The 27,308-nt window shown below is 41.5% G+C and overlaps 1 protein-coding gene and 1 long non-coding RNA gene across 4 annotated transcripts in view; one reads left to right on the top strand and one right to left on the bottom strand.

Moving 5' to 3' along the window:
- The window catches only part of MYO16 (myosin XVI), a 706,512-nt gene that overhangs the window by 647,683 nt on the left and 31,521 nt on the right, over positions 1-27,308 (top strand). For all 3 annotated transcript variants that reach the window (XM_055244378.2, XM_063618637.1, XM_063618636.1), the window contains exon 33: positions 13,267-13,425. In XM_055244378.2, coding sequence (XP_055100353.2) covers positions 13,267-13,425 — 159 coding nt within the window. The remainder of the gene's footprint in view (positions 1-13,266; positions 13,426-27,308) is intronic.
- LOC129463665 (uncharacterized) lies at positions 12,269-15,702 on the bottom strand. Its single transcript, XR_008651273.2, has 3 exons — positions 15,366-15,702; positions 14,993-15,067; positions 12,269-12,455 (listed from the first exon to the last, which is right to left on the bottom strand). It is a non-coding gene; the product is annotated as an uncharacterized lncRNA (long non-coding RNA).

The raw sequence follows: 27,308 nt of genomic DNA, 5'->3' as shown, positions 1-27,308 counted from the left end.
CCAAAGCTCGCAGCTATGAAGTTACTTGCTGAGGTCACATCCATTTGGTGACGTTACGTTCCTTTAACTTCAGCTCTCAGGTGAGATGACGTGCTGGAGGGGGTCAAATTGGCTTTAACACCAGGATGGAGGGGACATACAGGAGTGCAAACAACCAACTTAAAGTAGGTGGCCTCCATCGTACTTCTGCCAGTTCACAGATCCTTTCTTAAGTAAATAACCAGTGCCCAGCAGCAGGTCCTATAAAGCAAAATAGCATATATTTTTAAAAATTTTTATGAGAATTTGATTGACTCTGTCTCTTGGTATTTAACTACTTTTGTATATATTACTAGTAATAAAATCCCCTTAGTAACAAAGTCCCCTTAGATTTTTAATCGATAAATTGCCTTTTGAGTAACTATTTCAGTCTTTAAGGAAAGAGAAGCTAGGGGACCTTGATTTTGGAGACAGGAGCACACTCTTGGTGTTGTTCTAGTTCCTTCTAATCACACCCTATTTGCACCACATAAACATTAGCACAACTAGAGATTTGGTTGAATCACTTACATGTCATTCCAGACAGTAAAACTCTAATCGTGAACATTAATTTCACTGATGCAGTTGCAGCTTAGTAGGGGGTCGCCACCGTTCACTTACCCAGGCTTGAAATTATCTCTAATTTAGAGGTTAGGGACAGTGACACAGGAAAGAGGCTCTGTGCTTTATATCTGGAGATGTGGGATCATAAAAATGTCTTTTTAATCTGATGATCATTAAAACACCCAGTGATGTGGCGCAGCTGCTAATCGGAATGCATTTCCATTTCTGTGGGGATCGAGCATGTCTTCGGAACCCTCTGCAATGGCTTTAGAAACAAACCTTCCTTTTATCAGGTGAGAAAACTACCCTATGGCATGCCTCAAGATATGTAGTTCTTCCTAGGCTACAAAATATCAGAGGTTAACTGCAGGCAAAATGATAAAACTAGCAGTAGTATGTCCTATTACTATCTGCAGTTTGCTTCAAAATTTCAAAAAGGTCTCGGAAAATCACTAAATACGAAGGGCACACTTCATTCATTTATTCCAAGGAATCTATTTGGTGCCAGACATTGCATGGAATTGTATGGATTTTTAAAATGAAATGTGGGCTCTCTCTCAAGCAGACCATGGCAGGGAAACTTGAAAACTCCGACGCCTCCAAGGAACGAGAATCACATTTTACATAGAGATACTACTCGGGATTCACAAAACACTACTTAGCCATGACGCTTGTTCAACACTGCATTTTTACTCGTGGTATTCTGTTCTCTTTCATTTTAAAATGTGTGTTGTGACCCACTAAATTGATTTCGCAGCTCACAAATATGTCCTCTGAAACACTGGTCTAGAAGGGAGGATTTATACGGGCAAATAGGAGACAAAATCTGCGAAGAGAAAATGTCAGAACAAGAGGAGAATGTCCTCTCGTGTGCTAGAAGCCACTGTGTGCCTTATCCTGCACATTAAAGGGATTTTTCAAAGGGCGTGATCAAATTATGTTTTGGAGTAACTGTATCAGAATAGCTATAGATATATAGACATAGATATAGAAAGGATAGATTTTTTTCTTTCTATTTCTGTGTTCGTTTACATGTGAACCTATATACTTTAGAAATGATTAATCTGGCTGGGCAAGGTGGCTCATCTCAGCACCTTGGGAAGCCGAGACAGTCCGATCACCTGAGGTCAGGAGTTCGTGATCAGCCTGGCCAACATGGTGAAACCCCATCTCTACTAAAAATACAAAAAGTAGCCAGGCATGGTGGTGTGCACCTGTAGTCCCAGCTACTTGGGAGGCTAAGGCAGGAGAATCACTTGAACCCTGGAGGTAGAGGTTGCGGTGAGCCGAGATTGCAGCACTGCACTCCAGCCTGGGCGACAGGGCGAGACTCTGTCTCAAAAAAAAAAAGTGATTAATCTGGGCTGATTAATTACTTAAGAAATTAAGACCTAGGACAGGAGAAGGGAAACTCCACCACCGACCTGCCTGGCCACCTCATGGTGTCTTCCTGTGGTCCCTGGTGAAGTGTGAATCCACTGGATGCTTAGGTTCAGCCTTTCTCTACTGCGTCCCAGTCATTTGTCCTTCCTGAGTGACTGGCACCTGCCCTGTGGCCCATCAAGGGAAATTGGGTCACGTGAGCACATAAAGAATTAGTCACTCCAGCCAATCTACCACCAGGAAGAGATGCAACCGCTACGGCTATCAAAGACACAGTCCATGTGGCTCTTCCAGAATTTCAAGAAGAATTTGAATCTCCATAGATATTTTAAATTTATTTTTCAAGGCCTCAGAGCTCCTGGCTGGGAGCCAGCGAGTGTGGGCAGGTGGGCTCTGCTTCAGCTGGTGTCCACAGGCGCTGCCACACTCTTACTAAAATATGGAAATGTCTTGATGCCAGCTGGTGCAGGGCTGCTGCCCTGAGCTCTCAAGGTCCCCGCGTCCATCCCACCCCCTTGGGTGGCCTGGCCCGGGCCTGCAGCGTTTCTCCTTGGTGAAATGTTGACACAGCAAAATGCTCAAGGTCGATGACTGATGCTCATTGCTATTGGCCCTGGTCTGTGTCTTTTTTGTTATTAAATACTTTAGATGGGTAAATTTGTAATGAGTTCTGAGCAAGGGATTTGAAAAGACCTCACATCCACCACTGCTATAATTTTTCTTTTTCTTTCTGTTTTAATTTTTGCTGTTTCTTTTTTAGCGGATGACAGGCACCACTAGCTTACCATCCAGGCTGTAGGTGTCACCAACACAAAACACTCCCAACAGAAGAGCAGGGACGTTATCTCGTCACCTTTGCCTTCTGGGGAAAGTGAGGAGGAACCATTTCCCTCCAGGAAAACATATGTTGCTGACACCGACTGCGTACTTGGCCACACATCGTGGCTCAGGACTCCTGGATTTACATTACCACCTGGCATTGAGGAAATGTAAAAATAACAGCAATATAAATAACCTCATGACCTATAAAAGTATGCATGAGGAATGGGGCTCTGGGCCAAGCAGCCTTGTTGTTTAGGTATTGCATACTCGGCTAATTATGAAAAAAAAAAAGGCTACCCAAGTACAAGAAAAGGAAAGGGATTGAAGTGATTTTTTCCCCTTTATGGCAGGGACAGAATAAATGGGCAAAAAAGGATTCAGTTAGTTAAATTTAAAAGAAAATTGGCACAACTTAATTTTCTGTGCATTTTTGGGTACTGAAAACCTTATTTATACTGACAGTCATTTTTTAGCTTTACTATCAATGCATTCTTCCCTTGCTCAGCACATATGTTGTTGAAGACATTGCTGTGTTTCCTACTTCAGTTGGTGTTTTCTAGCACAAACCATCTCCTTCGACTTGGCAGGGGGGTGGGTGACAAGAGTTAGCAGTGAAAGTGGAGCAGACATCTCCATTCCTCCCTGCTTAACCTGGAGGATAAGTATTTGCAGCACTCGCTACCAGAGAAGAATGCTTACAACATAAGTTCAAGAGGAATTTCCATCTACTCCAGGGTGGTGATTTCATAAGGGGTTATTAACAAGTAGGAAGGAATGTCGGGAGCCCAGCCCGAGACATTTAAGGTCAGTAGAGGGCCGGGCAAATCCAGTTTCTCAGCACACGCAACCCTTCCAAGGTCTGCAGTGATGTATTTTTCTGTTTCTTAAATAATCAATGTTTATAGAAATATAACCTGTCCACATAGTGTGGGTAACAGCTGTGTCACAAGAGTAACTGCCTGGGAACCCAGTTCTCTTCCCAGATCTCCATCACCACTAGACTCAGATGCCCTCTCTTGATATATTTCTGCAAGCATTCACAAAGGGATGATCAAATCTGTTCCACGTTTGCAAAAGGCAATTAGAATTGTGCTGTTCAAAACATACATAATTGCAGTGTGTCACCTCCATGAGTTTAACACATTTCCCCTTTAACAGTCTCCACTCTCATCACATCCACCCATCTCCACATGAACTCTCTCTTCTTGAGTTTCAGATTAGCTTCTGTGGTTCTTTACATCTGAAATTCGTCTTTCTGAGAGGCAATAACACAAATATTTGGATTATGCTATCATGGAAAGGAAAGAAAATTCTATCATGTAAAAGAAAACAAATCACTTCCTAGAAGCTTACAAAGTAGAATGCAGAGCGACTTGAGAGGAGTGTCGAAGCCCTCTTTGCATTTCTTCCTCATGTGCAGTAATACAGGATTTCAGAGAAATCTACATTTTAGAGATTTAAAAGGAGTTGCCCTGTGTAACACAAACTAGATTTGGTTTAACACAAGCTAGACGCCAATTTCAGGTCGAAGTGCTTGTCTCCAAATTTAATTACGCACCATCTATGTGTATCTGCGAGCTCTGTTGAGCTGCGACTTCTAAATTTTACAAACGAGAACTTGAGAAGTGGTGGGAGCCTGCCAGGCACCTCTCTCTGCATTTGTACTTTTCCTTAATGCCAAGTAGGAAAAAACAAGCACATTCCCTTCATGCAATAGCCTTTCTGAAGAGGAATTTTCCTATAGAGTTTCAGAATGAGTTATAGCCAGTATGAGTAATGAGTTTAAAATGTATTTTCACATTTTTTATGCCTTACATAGCACTCTCAGTATTAAGTCAGCCAAACAGCTATAGTTTGTTTTTCTCCTGCGTTACTGAAACCCGGATCCCATCTCACAGGATTCTAAAATACACTCCAATCTGATCTCTAGCGCAGGTACCTAAGAGAAAAACGGTGTTTTCAGCATCTTGTTGGGGAAACATTCCATGGCTCCTTTCTCTCCCCTGCTTCCTGGCCTTTCCCCAGCGCTGACACTGTCAGTCGCCCTGGGCGCCACACAGTCCTGCCTCTGCCAAGGCTCCCGGCCTGCAGCCCCTCCTGCAAGCCCACATCTGCCCTCCTGCAGGGCAGTCACCTGGGCGTCCCCTCCTGCTGCCTCCTCGCACTCCAGAGTGTCTCTTCCTTGAAAATTTCTCCTTCCTGAGAGATTTTTAAGTCTCTCCTAGCTGTTTCCTTTTCAGTCCTAATAAATGCTCTTCTTCAAAAAATTGCCACTCAATTTAATCCTCAGGCCTGCGGCTGTCACTTCAAAGTCAACAAGTACAACCCCAGATGCACCCTGCTCTTCAGGTGGGAGCTGCTGCTCTGAACCACGCCCCAGCTGCGGTCCCCATCGGGTCCCAGTTCTCCCACTCAGAGGGATTGAACTCAGCTTCCTCCTGCCTTCCCACTCCTCCCTCTGCTTCCTCAGCCTCTCCCCTGACTCTCTTTCTATTTCTGATCTCTCCTCAAGGTCCATTCAGCTGTATACTTTCTTTGCTAGATTAGTATTTACAAAAAAAAAAAAAAAAAAAAAAAAAACAAAACAAAACAAAAAAAAAACCACCTTCTTCACAGCGTGCCCTTGCTCAAAATACTTGCTGGAACCCAGTCCTGTGATGCTCATAGACTCCAAAGCTCTCTGCTCCCACTTCCCGGTGCGGAGGTGGGGGCAGAGCCAGCCTCCCCTCCCTCACGAGTGCAGTCAGCTCTGCCTCTGCGGCATTCCCTTCCTTTTCCCTCCCCCTCTCCACATTCCGTCCTCAACTCAAAATCCACTGCTTCTTTCTCCTGCCTACACAACAAAGGCTCACCTGGCTGCTCCAGCCCACTCTGACTTCTCCTAAGAATTCCTAGAGCATTTTGCAGAGCTCCCATCCCAGCCCCTGGCCCTTTGCAACCTTAACACACGCCTTGAAGGCACCTTGAAAACAGTCCCCCTTAGAGCTGAGTCACCACAGAGAAGCCTGGGGAAAAGCACCCCTTAGAATGCACCCTGGGTGTCCCTGTCACGTGGGTTGGCATTATAAGTGTCAAAGGCTTTAACAAGTGAATAAAACCGTCAAAATTAGCTCAGCTGAGCAGGATGCGAGTCCCACAGTGATGTGTCAGATTATTCATTCTTCTCTACCCCTCAGGATAGATGTAGTGCCTTTTCTTCTTGCACTTACCCGGTTGTCATAAATTCGTGTCATCTGCCATGCTCCATAACCCCTCTAAAATGTAGGCACTCAATGGATTGTTTCTTTCAGATGAATATTTCTTTAAGTTCGAAAGTAAATCTTAGTACCAGGTTTGGACCTTGTAGGACGTGAATACCTGTTGAATCAATGGAGAACTCCCTAGCTTGGGGGAGGAATATGGTTTGCTCATGGCCACCCCTCTTCCTTTCTTCTTCATTCAGCTCTCATGTTCCCCAGAGTGGCCACTGCACTCCAGGGCATCTCCTTGCCTTCCCAGGGCTGAACCACGCACTGTCCATTCTGCCAGGTTTCTTGTCACTCTTAGTTTGGAGCAAGGACGCATCTCAACCCCCATTATGCTCCCTGTCTTTCTCCAGCTCTCCCAGAATTATTCAAGGACATTTCTCTCTCCCCAGTAAGAAACGTCTCTCCACTCTTGCAGAGTTTTTGCATTCTTCCTTAAGAGAAGTTCCTCTTCTCACCTTCCATCCTACCTCCCCCTCCCTCCACAAAATCCTTCCTGTGTCTGCTCTCCCAGACACATATCCCTGATGTTAACTTATTCATGCCTCTCCTGTCATGGCAAACTTATAAAACAGTCTTGTTACTGTATGAGGAGTTAGGCTTTTCTCGGAAAACATTTCCGAGGTGAGCCAGAGGTGACGTTGCCTTCGTAGTCTCATCCAGTGACCTCACACCTATTTCTCCTCCCAGCCTGTGAATTACTCAAGGGTAAAGATTTCATCATGGAGTTGATGGCTAGAGGCTCTATGCCTGAGACCCATTTTGTTTTTTGTCCAGAGATTGAAGCATATACAATTGGGGAAAGGTGAGCTTTTTTTAAAAAAAATAATAAAGATGAAAAATGAACATTTAGAGAGTTAAGTGGACATTTATTCAAAATGAGAAAATAAATCAAAGTATGCGTTTACAAAGTATTACAAATGTTAACTGTTTGCACATTGCTTGAGTGCCTCCCTTGGCCTTGGAAGAGGCCTGGGGAAGATAGGGGTGCATGGAAGCCCCCCTCACTTAACTACAGGTCAACCCACTGTGCCCACTCCAGTCACCAGGATTCCAGAGTCACACTCAGCACAGCCAAAGCATGCCAACATTTATCAAATTGATTTTTATCTCCTGATATTACAAATTGTAAAGCAATGTAAAGTACGATTTTAAAAAACTATGTATGGACCTTGTGTCTTTGAATTCTCAAACCATGTGTCAGGAATCAATTTCAAACAACCATAGGTCTTTTCTCTCATAAGTTAACAAGCTTAGGTAGAAAACAAACAGCTCCACTCCATTGCATAAAAGAAAATATTCACCTCATGCAATGAGATATTTTCCTTATAATTTTAAATAAGTAGAGATCAGCACTCAAAGGTGGAGTAACAGTGAAAGTGCTTCCACAAGTTGTCAATCTTGTGTGAATGGGGAGAAATGATCATTGTGGTGCGTGGCTTTGCTGTACTTATTTGCATAAAATTTTCATTTAGTAAATGTGCAAGCTATTTTACAGGTACGGAAAGCGTAGCTCCTTTCAGAAAGAAAATTTCTATAGCAACATTATTAAAACTAATTTATTGTTCATTCATCTTTTTTCTTTTTCAACAAATATTAATTGAGTGCCATCTGTGTGCCGGGCTCTATTCTAGGCACTGAAAATACAACACACATTGTATTTGTCCACATTCCAGAGGAAGGAGACACAAAGCAAACAATTGGGCTGTTCTGTGCCATGCAGTGAGAAGGACTGTGTAGAAAACTAAAGCAAGGAGTGGGGACAGGAACTGACCTGGCGAGGAAGACAGGTGCTGTTTTTCAGAAGGTCATCCAGAAGGCCTGAACACAGTGTAGCTGCCATGCCCTGCTGGATGCTGGAGAAGGAGAGAGAGGCCGGGAGGCTGACAGGGCTGGGAAGGCAAGACCCAGGCCAAGGCCTAAGGCGTGTAAGGGGGGCTGGGGCCCAAGGCCAGCAGGAGTCAGGGCATGCAAGGTCCTCTCAGCCTCAGGAAGCATTTGGATCTTAATGTGAATCAACTCAGAAACCAGCAGAGAGGCGGGAGTCGGGAATGACATGATCCGACTTACGTTTTAAAGCAAGGTTTCTCAGCCTCAGTACAACGGACATTCTGAGCTGGATACTATAATTCTAGGTTGGGGGATTGTCCTGTGTATTATAGGATGTTTTGCAGCATTTCTGGCCTCTGCTCACCAGACGCCAGTAGCACACTCCATCGCCCGGTTGTGACAACTAAAAATGTCTCCAGACATTGCTGAATGTCCCCTGGGTGTCAGAAAGCACCTCCTATCAAGAGCCACAGTTTAAAACAGAATCACATTGACTGGGAGTGATATTCCAGTTATATAAAAACTAGCACAAGACAACCAAATTTTTTGTATTAACATTTAGGCATTTGCTCTCACTGGATTAAAATTCAACTTAAATATACCTACACTGCCTGCTTGTAGTGAATAATCATATCTTAATGCAAAGGCCAATACTTTATTTTTGAGTCAGATCCTGATGTGATTCAATTCTCTTGTACCTGTAAAAATAGCACCAAGCCCGAGGTCACAGAGAAATCTTGTTAATAGGCTAAAAGAAAACACTGCAGGTGTCCAAACCAACCCGTGTTACCATGGACCCAACCACGGGATGCCACTGAACTACACAACCCCTTACTTCACCAGATGCAGAGGCACAAAAATGTCTGAGACACACCTTTAAGTATTATACAGGATTTACAGTATTCACTTCCTTACTTGTTTAACTAAATTCACTGAGAGTTTCAAATATTTTCTTTTGATGTGACTTTTCTTCATTCTCAGAACTCTGCTGGCCACTGCTTGAAGGCATGAAAAGGCTTGATGACTTTGTTTGCACTGTATTATTTCTAAAATTCCCCTGAAAGCATGCATCGTGTATATGCACTTTTAACAAAGACCTCTCCAGACTTAATGCCATTGTCCTCTGGATTTCTGATTGTTGTAATTCCCTCAGTGCTGAAGTGCTGGGTAATGGGAGTGCTTTTGACAAGGAATGTTGTGTGCTAAGCTACCACTTTACAGGAGAACCCAACCATCTAGAGTTTCTGCATTCAATCCTCAGTGTGTTGAATCTAGAAATTAACAAGTCAGGGCACGGCTGCTTTCACATGTTTGGATCTAACTGGGAGAAGGATGTTTATGAGCGGAGACTGATGCATAATTCAGTAGAATGCCCCGGCTACTACAAGCAGAGGAGAACCCCACAGTGGGGATGTCGATACTGAAGCCGCAGCACTATTGCAGCTGCCAGAGTGCAGCTTTGCAACCTACAGTATTCAGTTCCTTACCACTGAGGCCTGGGTGGTAAACTCGTCACAGGAAAGATGCTGCCATATCCTATCCTTTACATCAGCAAATGAAACAGTGAAGGAAAACTTCACATAGAGGAGCCAAGAGTAAAAGGATGAGTGTGGGGGGACTGCTGAGCCCTCTGGGCCTCAGTCGGAATCCGGCTGCCATGCCATGAGTTGTGAAATGTTTACACGGAGATTAACTTCCCCAAGCCTCAATGACCTCATCTCGAAAATAGGTGTAATAGTGACAACTCTTCAGAGTTTTCATGAGAACAGAGCTAAACCAAGCATCCTCTCTCTCTTAAAAAGTACAAAAATTAGCCGGGCATGGTGGCATGCACCTGTAATCATAGCTACTCTGGAGGCTGAGGCAGGAGAATCTCCCTAGCAGGGAATTGGCACCTACCATACACCCGGGTGATGGTAACTATTGTAAGAGCAATGTGAGGAAGTATCATGCTGACCGTTAATTCTTATGCCTTACGTTAAGAAGGGCCTATTCCCTTATTCCCATCCAGAGCCAGCCTTAAGTAGATAAATGTTTTTAAGATTTAAAAAATTAAAATTTAATTTTAAATTAAGATTTAAAAAATTAAAATTTAGGAGATAATTTAAGGATTTAAGCCTAACCGATGTGACCATCTAAAAGCATATCATGGTGGCTGAAATCCCAGCACTATGGGAAGCCAGGGAGTGCAGATCACTTGAAGTTTGAGACCAACGTGACCAACATGGTGAAGAATCTCTCCTAAAAAATACAAAATTTAGCTGGGCATGGTGGCATGCACCTGTAATCATAGCTACTCTGGAGGCTGAGGCAGGAGAATCTCCCAGGAGGCAGAGGTTGCGGTGAGCTGAGATCGTGCCACTGCACTCCAGCCTGGGTGACAGAGTGAGAGACTCTGTCTCAAAAAACAAAAAAACAAAAAACATGTCTTGGCTACAGTTTAACCTGCCAATTGAAAAATAGAAATACGTTTAATCTTGAATTGCAAAAATGAGAATATGGGCTGTAATTTAAATACATCAGTTGATGAGATAGAAATCAGCTGTGAGGGAGGCCAGCCTGAAGTACTCAGACCGAGAGTCAGCAAGTGCCTCAGAGGATTCGCTTATTGCCACCAGGTGTAAGAGGACTGTGCTCATTCAAAGCCTTGGGGAAGCCCTCACTGCACTGAGAATAAAACCTCTTAGTTCCTCTTTGGTGGTTGCCCAGGCCCTGACTCATTAGTACCCGGTTCCTTGAGCATGGTGAGCTCTTTCCTGTTTTGGGGTGTTTACACATGGTGTGGAGCTTGCCTTTCTAAAATCACGAGCTGAAATGCGACCTCATGGACCTCACCCACCTTGCCTGGCTGCCCACCAGTGTTTTCCGCTTACTAGGTTTTCCACGAAGCTGTGAGTCCACCACATTTAATTATCTGCTTGTGTATCTGCTTGTTTATTGCCAATCACCTTTTTGGGAGAGAAGCTCCCAGGTACCAGGCAGTGGTATTCATTATGTGTCTCTCGCACTCAGTGAGTATCTGGCACATAGTAGGCGCCCAATAAATAACTGAATTAAAGAATGCAAAAATAAAATAGGTGAAAGAAACATAAAAGCAGGTGAGTACATCTTGAGCCAGTTTTAAAACAGAACCTGTTTTACTGGCATTTAGAAGCTTAAGAAAAAAAAAAAAGCCAAACTAGAGTTGACCACATTGAGTAAGTATTCTTTCAGTTTCAGCCCCTTCAATAATTGCTCATTGTCAAGAGCTAAAACAGTTAAGACCACCTGACTTTCACTTTTGTTGCCATTCTTGTACATGCTAACTTGACTGAAGGTCTTTGTTCTTTATGTATAATGGAGTCAGGAGCCACAGTGCCTCACTGGATCATTTAAATTTAAACTCTTCTGCCTAGTTTTCAAAATGCCGATAGTTTTGCCTTTATTCCATCTATCCAGCATTTCCTGCTCATAAATCTTGACCTGCTTTCCTTTCTGGGCAGAACAGGCTGTGCTCTGTGCTTGTAAAGGAGAGGTCTCTGCGGGTGATCTGACCAAGGTCCTGACTGGTGGGTAGGAAGACTTGGGGCGGGAGAGGGCTCGAGTGCACCAAAGCAAGAAAACAGGAGTCAGTATGGAGAATTTGGATAAACATGCATTGCTTGCGGTGCTATTTGAGGGTATGTCTCGAGAGGCAAGAGGAGATAATGTCAAGGAAGGAGTTAGGAGGGACCAAGTCAAGATCAGCCTTGAGAGATGAGCTCTGGAGAGCTGTCTTCCCTCCCTCCCTCCCTCTCTCCCTCTCTCCCTTCCTTCCCTCCCTCCCTCTCTCCCTCTCTCCCTCTCTCCCTTCCTTCCCTCCCTCCCTCTCTCCCTTCCTTCCCTCCCTCCCTCCCTCTCTCCCTCTCTCTTCCTTCCCTCCCTCCCTCCCTCCCTCTCTCCCTCTCTCCCTTCCTTCCCTCCCTCCCTCCCTCCCTTCCCTTCCTTCCTTCCTTCCTTCCTTCCTTCCTTCCTTCCTTCCTTCCCTCTCTCCCTCCCCACTCCCTCCTTCCCTCCCTCCCTCCCCTTTCCTTTTTTCCTTTCTTTCATTGTTTTTCTGTCTTCCACCCTCCTTCCCTCCCTGTCTCCCTCCTACCTTCTTTCTGTAGATTGTAACCAACAGCAGTTTATCCAAAAGTTTTCAGCATGGAAATGACATAATGCAATTTGTCTTTTAATGAAAAATAAAAACTGAATAATAGTCAGAACATACAGGTTAAAGTTCCATTCTATCTCTTTCCAACTGCATGACTCTGAGTAACCCTAATTCCTTCTTCAGCAAAATAAGGATAACATGTCTGCCTGTGGAGGTGCTGGTGATTGGGATTGGGGTGGTAATACACCATTCTGCCATATTTAAAGTATAATAAAGCAAATGATGCGTGTTGTCCCATTCAAATAATTTGTTAGTCTAAATCTTTAGAAAGGCCTAACTTTAAGACAGTCAGAATTAACTGTGTCCCAACAGAAAAGAACCAAAGTCTCATACATATCCTAGATGCTGAATCAAAAGTCTCCAATAGGTTGCAGCTTTTTTGAGGTTCCTTAGGAAGCAAGAGCCAATCCCAGGTGCACCTGTGAAGTCAGAGAAAGGGAACTTGGCAGAGATGGTGATGGGGGGATGTCTGGCCCCTTAATGGGCAGTTGTGCCTGATTTGCAAAGTCTGATTGTGTGCCTAAGGGTAATGCAGTGACCGTGGGGAAACCTACCTCCGTTAGACATTGCTTCAAAGAGCAAGCATTTGCTGTGTTTCACTTTATCAATATTACATCATTTTAAAAAGTCTTCATTAGGCCCTTCAGCGGAATTTGGACAGTGGCTTCTGTGTTCGTACCTCTCAAAACACTTAATATAGGACAAGCATTACATATTTAAGTAATTATCTTAGTGTGCAGAATGCAGAAGTCGAGTATTGAGGTTTAGTATTCCAATATGGACACTCAAAATGTTTATAATGATGTTAAAAATATCACTATAGTGTTTCTTATCACTCAAGTGTTTCTTATTTTTTCCAAAGCTGTAAGATTGCCGAAATTTATTTAAATGTAATCATTCAGAAAACTCCTGAAACATGAACTCATTGCTTTCTCGTAACAGGCAATACTATAATGACAAGTTATTTGATCTATGACATCAAAAATTCTTTATAAATATGTTTGAATGCAACAAATTATTTTTACCACTTAACATTTTCCTTTTTGTTTAACAGTGTTGTGGCAAAACTTGGTGAATATTATATAGGCCACAAATTTTATTAAAGATTATTATTATTTTAAATGTAATGAATGTTTGATTTGATGTTTTATTATTTTCTCCAAATGTTTTATTCAGTATATTCAGTACATGTTATCAGAAAATAATTATGTTTTCTAAAATTTATTTTAGGTTTTGAAACTAACATGAACCTAAGTAGCCGAGATGACCCTAGTACATCAGAAACTGCTTCTGAGACTCAAGACAGAAATGCAAATAACCATGGAATTCAGTTATCTAATTCACTATCTAGTGCTATAACTGCTGAAAATGGAAATTCCATCTCAAACGGTAAGCACTTTTTAAACTCAGAAGTAAATGTGTAAAAGTTTTAGGCTGTATCAACTTTCTAGGAGGAATGGATTTAAAATATGAAAATGAAGTAGGGTTAAGAACTGGAAAGTAGAATATAAACCATGAAACTCCCCTGCAGGTATTATTGTCAGCATATGATCGCTTCAGTTAAAGAACTGGAATTGTATTCACTCTTTGTTGACTTTTCCAAAATTTTATGGAGTATTAATCTAAAAGAACTGGTCCAAAATTAGTCTTATACTGGGCAGAAGAAGGCAATAGATTCTCTACCAATATGTTTAATTAAAAAATTATTCTGCAAATTAAGAAATGTGAAGGAAAATGATATTAAAGAAATGATAAGTGCCAGACTGGCTTCAGGTATTTTAAGTACGTGAATGAGTGCCATATTTAGAAAGTGGCTTGGTTGCAGGTACAAAAGCTGAGGATCATGCAAGTATTTTCTCTTACAAATAAAAGAAGACAAAGGCTTCTGGGAATAACTGATGGGAAGACTCAGACCAACTATTCCTGAGAGCCTCCTGCAAGGCTGGGAAAAGCTTGTTTGTTTAGTCTAATTAGAGGCGTGGGAGAACCACTATGCTGAAATACTGGGAAGCAGCTGAAGACCTGGGAGTGGGGGGCAAGGTGAGCTGAAGCAAGGAAGCCCACACTTGAGGCTTGGCTCAGGTGGACATAAGGGTACCCACATTGTTCAGAGAAGGCAGCTAAGAAGTCGAGTTGTGCTTCAGACTGCCTTCTCAAATTACAGGGCAAGAAACTGAGTTGTAGCCCCACCAAGGCCTTGGGGTGGGGCCTTCAAGTGTTCTTCCCAAGAGTTAGAGTGAACCAGAACCAAGAACCACGTTGAGTTGTCCAGAAGTAACCAGGCCTACAGGTACCTGGGAGAAACACGTGTAAATCTTCCCCAAAGGACAGTAATAGCATCCTAGGCTTCAAAACATTCTTAGAAACCATTTTTCAAATGCAAAGTCCAACACAGTTAGAAATAACCAGGCACAGGAGCACACAAAATAAGATGAAAAATTAAAAGCAGAGACAGCAGCCAATTGCAATATGTCCACAGGGATTCAAAATATTGGAATTCAAAGACACATGCCTTAAAATAAGTATGTTTACTCAGCCCCCCACAAAATAAAACAATGAGAATTTCAGCAGAAATAGGAAACTATAAGGAAATGATCAAATGGAAATTCTGAAATTGGAAAATGCAGTAATAAAATTGAGTACAGCAGAGGATAAAGTTAAATTTAATTAGATATAGTTGTTTAAAAACAAAACAAATAAAAAATAACTGGGGAAGTGGAAGATAACTCAGAAGATCTCCAGAATGAAACAGACTGAAGCAAAAGAGAAGAATGGGAACTCCAGGTTTAGAGATACAAAGGACAATAAGAAGGATGATTGAAGTCTTAGGGAAGGAAGAGGGAGTGCATGGGCAGAAAAAAGACTTGGTGAGAAATGTTAGCACATTTCCCAACACTGACGAAAGAGCATCAGGAAACAGATCTAAGTTGGCAGGTTTTTATAACGTTCAACATACATTCTTCATGGGATCCAGCAATCTGACTCCTCAGTATCTTCCCAAGAGAAATGACAGCAGTGTCCACACAAACACCTGTATGCAAATGCATATGGTGACATTATTCATAATCACATAAAAGTGGAAATAAATTCAACTGGTGACTGGCTTGTATTAGTGATCCATCACTGTGCAAAATATTACTCCCAAAACCTGGAGGCTTATGTAAGAAATGGTTATTATTTCATAGTTTCTGTGGGCCAGGAAGCTGTGTGTGGCTTAGCGTGGTGCCTTTGGTTTAAGGTCCCCCGTGAGACAGCAATCAAGCTGTGAGCCAAGACCACAGTCATCTTGAGACTTGAGTGAAGGCTGATCCATTTTCAAGGTCACTCACATGGCTATTGGCAGGCCGCAAAAGGTTCACATCCAAGTGAACTCACATGGGCCTCTCCACAGGGCAGCCTCCCAGCACAGCAGCTCTCCCTACATCCCTGAGCAAGCAAACCAAGAGAGAGCGCCGCAGATGGAGGCCGCAGTCTTCACATAACCCAGTCTTGAAAGTGATACCCCAGCACTCTGTCACATTTGATTGAGTCACTACATCCAGGCCACACTCAATGGGTGGGGAGTCCCTGAGTGCCTGGAGGTGGGCTCACCAGCATCTCACAGGCTGAACTAGCACATGGATGAAGTCTTCACTAAATAAGAGCGATCAACTGTAACGATCATCGAAAGGGATGGCTAAAGCATTGTGTTGAGGTAAAAAAAAAAAAAAAAAAAAAATCAAAAGACTAAGTGTGATCCTGCTTATATGACATTTGGGGAAAAGCAAAGCTGGAGACAGAAAACAGCTGAGTGGTTGCTGGAGGCTGGGCGTAATGGCAGGAGGTGAAGTTCAGAAGGACACGTGGTGTTATAGACAACCGGGAGTGCTCATGTCTGCAGATGCACAGATGGGTATGTCTAAAAAAGGTGAATCTCACTGTCTCTAAATTACACCATAATCAATCCAACTTTTGTAAAAATGAAACAGAAACCTTTGCAAAGCCTGAGTAGGATAGATAAAACTTTCCTAGGTGTATCATAATAAAACACCTATAAAATAAAGACCAAGAATTAATTTTAAAAGCAGCTAGAGGTAAAAATATGTACTATCTTCGAAAAGCAGCAACTGAAGTCCAAAGACAATGAAATAACACAGTTAACATGCTCAAATAAAATAACTGCCCCCCAAAAATTCCTGTAATAATGAAAGGGAGTTAAGGATATTTTTAGGAAAAAAAATAAAAATGAAAGGAATTAAACATTGACAGACTCAGAATGCTTAGAGATAAAGGAAAGAATAAAGAATAACTAAAAAGGCAAGTAAAATTTGGAGGGTTAAAATAATATTTAATATTATACACTGACAAACCTACCTTGCCAGTTGTAACCTCAAAGGTAACCCCTGAAAGAATATTAGTGGGGTAGATAATATCCAAACTAGTAAAGAGAGAAAAATAAAATCATAAAAAGTCAACTCAAAGATGAAAAAAGGGGATAAAATAGGAAAAACAGGGCAAGGAGAAAGTTCTGAGACAGTAGATATAAAAACACATATGAAAATAAACCTTATTTAATTATAATAAACTTTAAAAGACTTATTTAATGTAAATTTATATGAAAAATGATTAGCAGAATATTTTAAAAACTAAGATTTCTGAAAACAGTAAAACATAAGGATTCTGAAAGAGTAAATGTAAAGGGATCGAAAAGAAAAAGATACAACGTGCAGATATTAAAAAGCAGCAAAAACAGTGCTCATATACTTGAACGTCAAAAATTACATCTCCAGGCCAGGCGCGGTGGCTCACGCTTGCAATCCCAGCACTTTGGGAGGCCGAGGCAGGCAGATCACCTGAGGTCAGGAGTTCGAGACCAGCCTGGCCAACATGGTGAAACCCCATCTCTACTAAAAATACAAATATCAGCTGGGCATGATGGTATATGCCTTTAATTCCAGCTACTCGGAGAGCTGAGGTAGGAGAATCGCTTGAACCCAGGAGGCGGAGTTTGCAGTGAGCCGAGATCGCGCCTCTGCACTCCCGCTTGGGCGGCAGAGCCAGACTTCATCTAAAAAATAAAATAAAATAAAATCTCTAAGTAATCAATGTATTCCAGAAGAAATCACAAAATAAGTTCAAAACCAAAACATTTTAACTAATGACAATGCAAGTATGACAATAGAACTTTTAGGACATGACTAATGTCTTTTGTGTATGACTAGAAGGGATTCAGGTGCAGTGTCGGCATGGTCAATATGTGGCTGTATGGCGTCGTGGCCATGGCTGGGCTTTTAGTGTCCACATCAACTGAATAGTATGTATTGTCCTGATTAAGTCGTTTCATATGCTTCATTCCATCCCATCCTCCCACCTTGCCACCCTTCTGGGTCTCCAGTGTCTATTTTTCCATACTCTATGCCCAAGTGTACACGTTATTTAGCTCCCACTTATAAGTGAGAACACGTAGTATTTGTCATTCTGTCTTAGTTATTTCACCTAAGATAATGGCCTCCAGTTCCATCCATGTTACCACAAAAGATTAAGAGATGGAAATGTGTGGCTTCAAACATCTGCATCACAAGAGAACAAATATGATGAGTGTTAAAAGTATCTAGAAATTAGCAACAGAACAAAAACTAAATACTAGGAAAATAGAAGGAAAGATATGATAGTGATAATAAGAACATAAGTTATTGAAATATAAAACAAATAACAAAATAATGTAAAGGGATAGGAAGGAAAGAGCAAGTTGTTTATCTTTTAAAAAATTATCTTTGAAAACATTAATAAGATTGAAAATTTTCTCGCAAGGGGATAGAGAAATAGAGAAAATTGGCACAAATAACAGATTTTAGATTGAAAAGGGGACATCAATACAGATCTGGCTGAAATTAAAAACAGTAAGAGAATATTACAAAGTTTTACGCCACGATAAATTTGCAAATTTACATAAACAAATACATTCTTAAAAAAAATAGAACTAACGAAAATGACTAAAGAAGTAGGAAAGCTAAATAACACCATTAATGTTAAATTAATGGAATGTAATTGAATGCCTTCCTACAAGGAAAACTCCAGAATCAGATGGTTTCTCCACTAAATTTTTCCAAAACTCTAAGGATGAAATAACTCCAATGTCACATACATGCTTTCAGAGAATAGGAAGGAAGGAGAAAGAAAATAATATTACTCCAGCTTGCTTAATTAGCCACTTAATTTATGACAAAATTGGCATGTTAGGGCACTGGAGAAGAATAATTGATTGCTATCCATGTGGAGCGAACAGTGAAACTTGACCCTGCCTAATGCTATACACACACAACAATCCCTGATAGATAATAGATCTGTATGTCAAATGTCAAATAATAAAATGGATAGAAGAAACAGTAGGAGCGTATCTTTCTTACTTCATAAAAGGAAAGAAGGGCTTCTTAAGCAAGACACAAAAGTTTTAACCATAAAGAAAAAAGAAAAAAAAACATAAACAGGGAGAAAATATTTTCAACACATTTACCCAACAAAGGCTAATATTCAACGTTTATTTAAATTAAAAACAAAAGACAGCTGAAAAGAAAATTGGACAGAATATGTGAATACCACTTAGAAAAACATTTTTAATGGAGTCCAGCCTCAGTAGTAACTAGAGAAATGTAACTGAAGACTCCAGAGTGATACTGCCACACACACTCTAGAATGACAGACCTGCCCGACAAGGAAGAGGTGCCCGGAGAACGGACTGCCACAAAGTGAGGACGGCGATTTCATTCGGAGGAGAAGGCCAGTAGCGATCTGGAGAGATGACCACAGGAGCTTCTGCAGAGCTGCCAGTGTTCTATTTATTTTATTTGTGTGGTTGCCACAATTCTGCAACTTAAAAAAAAAAAAAAAAAAAAAAAGAAAGAGATGGAGAAAGGGAACTTCTCTTCACCAAAATATTCAAGTTTTCCGTGTTTTGAGGCAAAAGGCAAAAACTACAGCTTCGGAAATGATCCTAAAAAATTTAATAATAATAAAAAAAACTGCAAGTCTTACTCTATCAAAACATAACCAAAAACCAAGGAAACAAACAGAAACCCTCTAGACCAAAATGGAGATGTTTGTGGAATAGGCTCCATGAAATTAATAATATAAATTCTTAGGAGTATCAGGGTTCTAAACTTCAGCATGTAACAGACAGTGTGCATGGCCAAAGCCTGCCACACAGATTTCTGTCTTCTCCCTTAACATGCTTACAGATTTTAAAATAAAGTTGGTTCTATGCTGTCATTAAGTAAAAACCACTTGAAAATCTCAGGAGTTATGCGTGCAAAAGGAAAATTATTTCAATTGGAAATTCAATCTTTCAAAGCAACTTGACACATTTATGCTGAGCGCCATGAATTTCTGGGGGCCTGGAACTTTCCCCATGATTTTTAAAACATCCAGCACAATACCCTTTATACTTAGGCCCTCAGTAAGCATTTGCTGATTGAAACAATGTTGTTTGTTACAGAGGAGCCAGTAAATCCCATACAGAGGGCAGAGTCAGAAAAACTGCCTAGTCAGTATTATAGAAATTGAACAAATATTACACATGTGCAGAATGTGATATATACATGAGCATGATAACTCTTAAAGCAATTATTAGTACAGGTTCATAACTTACAAAGTGCAGCCAATGCACTTTCTAAATAAGGGCACAAGATGAAAATAAATGTTTAAAATAACTTAAAGTTCTAATTGAATCAGAAACAGTGTTATTTTCTAGGAAACATTTCTCTTTTGAATGCCAGTTATCTGCATGCTACCTCTGCTTCCCAGAAATAATTATCTGTTTGTTCATTTGTTGAAATATAGTTATGTGTGGGTAATTATAGCTATCACTTACTTTAATTGCCATCCTTTTACCGATGTGAACGCAGACTTGGATCTTTTTTTGTATACTTAATTATTCCCTGGACTTGTGGTTATTTATCGTTAGATTAGAGAGCAGTTTTTAGTGTTAGAGTGTTTTAGCTTTATCAAACAAAATATTGTGAACATAAAGATGTTTATTTTGTGGGGACACACAGATATAAAAAATTCCAACTAGGGCATTTTATGTTCAGTATTATTTTCTTTCTTGCTATTCAGTGAATATACATAATATGGCTGGGTATCAGGAAAAATTGCAATTAAAGAATACAGTCATTGCGTTTGCATTTACATTTATCATTCTGTACAAGTTGTCTATTTTTAATTTGCATTATGTTCATCCTCAGTGCACAATAAGGGTTATTTGTGTTGAATAAAGGCTTCCTAAGGCAAAAGGTTGGGGGACATCATTTGCAGGACCAGGAAGTCTGCATTCTGTGCTCTGATTCCAGTGCCTTATTGAACTTAGGCCATTAGGGCGCCAAACCACACCAGTTCTGGGAACATCTAAGAAGGGCTTCCATCAGCCACACCTCAGAATCAGTCCAAACCACCAGCCAAGGAGCCTTTGGTTGGAACCCATAAATATCTTTAATATGTATTTCACAACATCACTTTCTTTATGGAGATTGTACACCTTCTTTGGAACACGTACTCTTGTCTGACTGAAAGCCTAACAGCCAGAGAAAAGGAAGCAAGCGTCACTTGACAATCTGGAATATGTTGCAATCATCTATTTTAAGCAACAGAAGTTACCTTTGCAAAGAAAGAAAACTCCTGGGGCATCGAGTAAGCCCTGCCCCACTCATCCTTCTAGTTAAAAGCATTTTAAAGTCACATTAAATAATTTCTAATTTGGATATTATTTAATTACATTTTCTCCACTGCAGTTGAGAAGTCAGTGTTGAAAAGGAATAGATTGAAATGCTCACTCTGCTATTTCCTAGCAGTGGAATATTGTTCCCAGTGCTTAAGGCGTCATTCTGCCTGGGTTTGAAGCTCAGCTCTGATGCTTATTAACTCCCTGACCATGGGCAAGTTACTTAACCTCTCTCGTTTTCAATTTTCTAATCTTAAAAATGGGAATAAAAAAAGCACCTACTTCATGGATTGCTGTATTTTATATGATGATATTTAGCAGTAAGTTAATACTCAAGAAATATTACCTATACACAGTTATTCATAAAATATTATGTGTTTTAGAGCTAGAAGAGTCGTGAGGGTTTATCCAACAGAAACAACAATTACATGAATGAGGTAGATGAGGTGCAAGGCAGTGAATTCGTTTCTCTGAAACCATACAGGCTATAATAGCAGATCAATGCTTTATGATATTTTCTTAGACACAAATGCCCACGTGTACAGCCAAGTACACAATATTACTTTGATGGCTTGTGCTGGTATTCACGGCAAAGACAGACATTACAATTTGGAATCTCTGGGATGAACAGAAGCAGGAATATCTGGGTGGAGTTCAGGGGAAGAGTCTATTTAATATGTAGGTTGGAGGATTCAAAATAATATGAAGGGCAGGATGGCAACAGGAAACCCAGAAGAGAGAGGTGCACATTAGTCAATCAGAACAGTTACCAAGTGCACCTGTCACATGCAGGCATTGTGTTATGCATGGGAGCTCTATGATACCTAAGCAACACAAGATGACCTCTTTGTGTGAACAGTGAAAATACGGAGCACATTGAAAATACATACCAAGGAGACTGCAAAATAGGGCAGTCAGCAATAAATGTCAAACGAATCCCATAAATAATGATTACTCTGTTACTTTCCACATAGATAAAAGAGATGATTCTGGTGGGCTGGGATTGCTAAGGATGCTTCATAGAGAAGGTTGGGATTTTCAAAGTGAGTTTAATTCAGAAAAGAAAGAAGCACATTTCCATGAATTTGCTGCACAATGTATTGTGGCAGGAATGTGAATCAGCTTCTCTGATAGAATAGGTGAGTACGGAACAGAGGAAAGAAACAATTATGCAGGGGTCCACAGAGCCATGAATGCCAGTTTACAGAGTGTCTCGGCCGGGCGCGGTGGCTCACGCCTGTAATCCCAGCACTTTGGGAGGCCGAGGCAGGTGGGTCACAAGGTCAGGAGATCGAGACCATCCTGACTAACACGGTGAAACCCTGTCTCTACTAAAAATACAAGAAACTAGCCAGGCGTGGTGGTAGGTGCCTGTAGTCCCAGCTACTTGGGAGGCTGAGGCAGGAGCAAACCTGGGAGGCAGAGCTTGCAGTGAACCGAGATGGCGCCACTGCACTCCAGCCTGGGTGACAGAGCAAGACTCCATCTCAAAAAAAAAAAAAAAAGAAAAAAAGAAAGAGTGTCTCTGAAAGGGTTGTCCTTATTTTGAGGAGGGGGTACTCTCTGCTCTTTTGGAGAAGTGTACCTTATTGTACTATCCAGGGTGAACAATAGAATTGGAAACTGAGTTTGGGGGTGCCGATTTTGAATTCATTACTTAAGCCTTGGTAGGTTTTGTACATGAAGAAAGAGTATTAAAGACTGTACTGGTATAGGAGTTGAGAAGAGGAAGGTGTCAGGAACGACTCCAAGAATTTGAGACAAATGATGGGAGAATACAGCACTCTTTAGAAGGGAAGGGCAATTCCCAAAGGAGGTTAATTCCATAAGCGGATTTGGAGCTCAAGAGAGAGGGACTTCTGATTATGGATGATTTTTCCATAAATGATGATTACAGGTTTGGAGTTTAGGCCAGTGTTCCAGGATAGAAAGAGAAAAGCTAGAATTTTCAAAGAAGCTGGAGACATGGTGGTTTTTTATAGCATCAGAGGAACAATCATAAAGAGGAGTAAGAAAAGAAATATGACCACTAAACCACGTAGCATGCCAAACTTTGAGAAATTTACACTGAGAAGGGCGGAAATGGAGACATACAATAGCTGCTCAAGAAATAGAAGACAGATGTCCAATTTCACGGAAATCAAGAAGGGAGTGGATTTAAAGGTAATGAAATACTTGGAAAGCTGGACAGATGTAAAAGGAGAATTCAAACCCTCTTTCCATTGGCTAAACAAGTTTGGGTCCCTACAAATGACAGATTTGACTAACAGATTCTAACTGGTTATCCGTGTAAAATTCAGTGCCATACTGCCCTTGAAAGTCTCTTTCTCATTCTTGTCTTGTCTTTTTTTTTTTTTTTTTTTTTTTTTTTTTTTTTTTTTTTTTTGAGATGGAGTCTCGCTCTGTCACCCAGGCTGGAGTGCAGTGGCACGATCTCAACTCACTGCAACCTCTGCCTCCCAGGTTCAAGTGATTCTTCAGCCTCAGCCTCCTGAGTAGCTGGGATTACAGGCGTGTGCCACCACATCCGGCTATTTTTTTTTTTTTTTATTCTTTTTAGTAGAGGCAGGGTTTCACTGTGTTAGCCAGAATGGTCTTGATCTGCTGACCTCGTGATCCGCCCACCTCGGCCTCTCAAAGTGCTGGGATTACAGGCGTGAGCCACTGCACCCGGACTCATTCTTTTCTTCTTATAAGAATTTACCTGAACCCACTGGGCTCTGCATGTAGACTTCATGGCCCCAGAGTCTCTCACTTTTCAAAATTACTTAAAAAATCACACAGAACTCCAGGGATCAGGTCTACACCACAGTGATGAGGAGGATGTCCTAAAAGCCATTCCTCTTTGTGTCCTGGAGGAAGGTTTAACTTTCAGTGCTCTGAGTAGCCTCCATTTCAGGAGGAGAGGGAGAGCAGAGGCTGCTTCTTCCTGCTAAACCTTCAATCAAGGCCAAAGCCTTTTTGACTTTTGCCCACCCAAGTTTAAAGAACAGCAGCAGGTTCTATGGAGTGTCCACAGCGTATCCATTATGCCCTAGAGATCAGGTTTGGGGAATTCCTTCCCCTGAGCATCTGCATGTTTTCTTTGAGCAGAGGAGCTGGCTATCTGGAGGGTAGCATAGGATGGATGCAGTTTCAGAAGACCTTGATTTGCTGTCATTTGGGCAAGAATGGCTTTTTGAAATAGTTTGGTATCAAATGGACCAAAAGCTCAACTTTTTGAAGCACACGATTGCTTCAAAAAGATTGCTGGAAAGAATATGTTCAGCAAGGGACACATTAACCTCTAAACTGGGAATTGTTAACCCCAAGCATGGTCTGGGGAGAAGGCCGCTACAGTAAGAGGAGCAGTGGGGGCTTCTCAGAATGTGCAGAAGCTCCTTCTCGGACAGAACTCCACCTTTTAATGAAGGCACAGATAAAGAGCTCCATCTTCACTTTAAATGTTCCTCCAACATGAATGGAGTCTTCACCCTGGTTAAAATGCGCCGTGGGATTCTCTACCCACGCAAGACTGTGGGACTTCTCTGGGGGCCTTTGCTTAGCAATGTTCCCGTTAGCTGCGTGAGAAAATTCTTGCTATGTTAAAAAAAAAAAAAAGTTCTTGTCAGTTAGGGACACATGTACAAATATTTACAGCTGAAATGACATGATTTCTGGGATTTAAGTGAAAAATGAATAAAAAATGGATAAAAATGGATAAAATTGACAGCCCCAAGGCTTGGAATGGGTGCGTGGAGTTTCACTGCATATTCTCTTTATGTCTGAAATGTTTGTAATAAAAAGTTTTAAAACTGTGTTATTTTGATAGATAGAATGTAGTCTCATATCCATTACTTGGAATTCTTAATGAAATTGAATATGTGTATTACTTATTAGTCATTCATATTTTTTCTCCTTTATTTTCTAAACTTATTCTTTGTCCATTTTTTAATATCCAGGATCTGTAGGATGTTTTAAGAATTAAAAAAGCCTCTTATTTAATATATTTCAATGTTCTACATTGTTCTTTTAAAATACACATTTTATTTTTAGGGCATTGTCAATGTGTTTATTTTTAATGTTTATATAGAGACATGAATCCATTTTTTTTTTTTTAATTCGTGGTTTGTGCATTTGGTGTCACTTTAAAATAATTTGCCTTAAAAAGGTACTGCTTCTTATACGGCAGCTAAATAAAACATTGTGCTGGTAAAAAAAACAACAATAACAAAAAAACCTCCTGCCGTGTAACCTCCTTTGCACCTTTGGCGCTTGCTGGCTGTCACTCTGTCCCTTTCAGTTCTCACAACGTTGATGCGTTGGCCGTGATGAGGACCCTCGGCCTGTTTGCTACAACCTTCAAAAATCCCCTTCCCTCTGACTTCTGGGGCCCAGTCGCTTGTCCCACCCCCTCCTCCACATGCCTGTCTCTCCCAGCACCCACTCACCTGCCTCCCTCCCCGCTGTCCTCACCTGGCCCTCCACCTGCATGCGACTTTTGCCCACCCAAGTTTAAAGAACAGCAGCAGGTTCTATGGAGTGTCCACAGCGTATCCATTATGCCCTGGAGATCAGGTGTGGGGAATTCCTTCCCCTGAGCATCTGCATGTTTTCTTTGAGCAGAGGAGCTGGATCTATCTGGAGGGCAGCATAGGATGGATGCAGTTTCAGAAGACCTTGATTTGCTGTCATTTGGGCAAGAATGGCTTTTTGAAATAGTTTGGTATCAAATGGACCAAAAGCTCAACTTTTTGAGGCACACGATTGCTTCAAAAAGATTGCTGGAAAGAATATGTTCAGCAAGGGACACATGAATCTGTAAACTGGGAATTGTTACATGTCCACGCTGGACACATTGGCTGGACCTGCCCACGCTGCCATCTGTCCCTGTCTGTGGAGCCCTGACACAGGTTCTGGGACCCATTCTTTCTTTAGTCAACAGTTATGAATGAAATACCTTTGAACTCATTCCTTAGATAAAATGGTGTCACTTCTCTTCCGGGAAGTCTGCAGTGCTACCTATCGTCTCCAAAGTGTGGTCACATTTCTGCGAAGCGTCCTTGTGTTTTGTTGCCTTATCGCATTTGTGCTCTCAGCCAGGCATGTCCTTCTCGACTTTGTTCGCCCTCCACAATTCTCCTCCTCCTGGAAGGCCCCGGTCCTTTAGCAACACCGCATGAGGTTTACTCTAGTCCCTTCCATCAGAATGAATCCTTACCTTCTCCAAGACCCTGTTCAGCGTGACCTGTACTCCTCTTAATCCTGAAATCGTGCTGCTGTGTGTTTGGCCTCAGTGCCATTCTCACTGAAGTGTGACTTTCTCAAGGGCAGGGACTTTTCTTCATTCTTCATTGTATTTCTCAGCGCCTTATGCAGAGGTTGCTCATAAATGTTTTTGACTTTAATTGACTCTATGCAGTGCTCAGCAGGCTAGTGATTCGGCTCTGAACTTATACCCTTTCAATTGAGTTTCTGTTTTGATTCTGAGATCCAACTTCTAATTTTATTTATTTATTTATTTATTTATTATTCATTTATTTTGAGATGGAGTCTCACTCTGTCATCCAGGCTGGGGTGCAATGGAGCAACCTTGGCTCACTGCAACTCTCCCTCCTGGGTTCAAGCGATTCTCCTGCCTCAGCCTCCCGAGTAGCTGAGACTACAGGTGTGCACCACCATGCCTGGGTAATTGTGTATTTTTAGTAGAGATGGGATTTCACCATGTTGGCCGGGCTGGTCTCGATCTCCTGACCTCAGGTGATCCGCCACCTCAGCCTCCCAAAGTACTGGGATTACAGGTGTGAGCCACTGCACCCAGCCCTGACTTCTAATTTATAATTTAGGTTTGAAAAATGGATCACAGTTGTCTCCTCCTGCCACAGATCCCCTGTCTTAGTAAGATATCTGGCGAACTGGTTTCTTTATGGTTCCTATAGAAGTGAAGGTTTATCTTGCTTATCAATCAGCCCCTTTCTCCCAGCATCCCATCCTTTATTCCCCTCTAAGAGGTGGTCCTTCACATGAATCCCACGCCCTTTGTTGTGCCCTCCTACCTGGAAACACATTTTTTTTCCAACTATCTGCTTTATCTAGTTTCCTGAAATTTCATATCGTTCCTGATCTTGGATTGACATACTCCCTTCCGCCTGTGTGCGTTTCAGGCTGCTCCGACACTCACTGTGATCGGAGCCTTTCCTGTGTCCTGCCGCCACAGTGTCTAAGGATACTATTCCCACATAGCACCTGAGGCTACTGCTGCTGCCTGTGGCCGAGATCTGTTCTCCAGCAAGAGACCCCCCCCACCCACTGGCAATTGTCCGCCCAGTCTTCATGAAGTTAGCTCTTCCATACCAAGGTATCTGGACATGTAACAAGATCACCTGGAAGGCCTTGTTATGTGTTGACAGGATTGTGTAGGCTTCCCTGAGGAACTCTCTCCTATAATTGGAAAAGCGTGTGCTGATTGTCTAATGATTTTTAATTTAGGAATTATGTATATGTTTAATCAATTACGCTTTGCTAGTTAATTATGCTTTCAGAGGAGAGTAGTAATCACTTCAGTATTTAAAGTTCTCTGAGTTGAATTCATTTTGTTGGG

Source organism: Symphalangus syndactylus, chromosome 15 (assembly GCF_028878055.3).
Source record: "Symphalangus syndactylus isolate Jambi chromosome 15, NHGRI_mSymSyn1-v2.1_pri, whole genome shotgun sequence".
Classification (NCBI taxonomy): domain Eukaryota; kingdom Metazoa; phylum Chordata; class Mammalia; order Primates; family Hylobatidae; genus Symphalangus; species Symphalangus syndactylus.
This window is presented reverse-complemented; position numbering and strand designations above follow the sequence as displayed.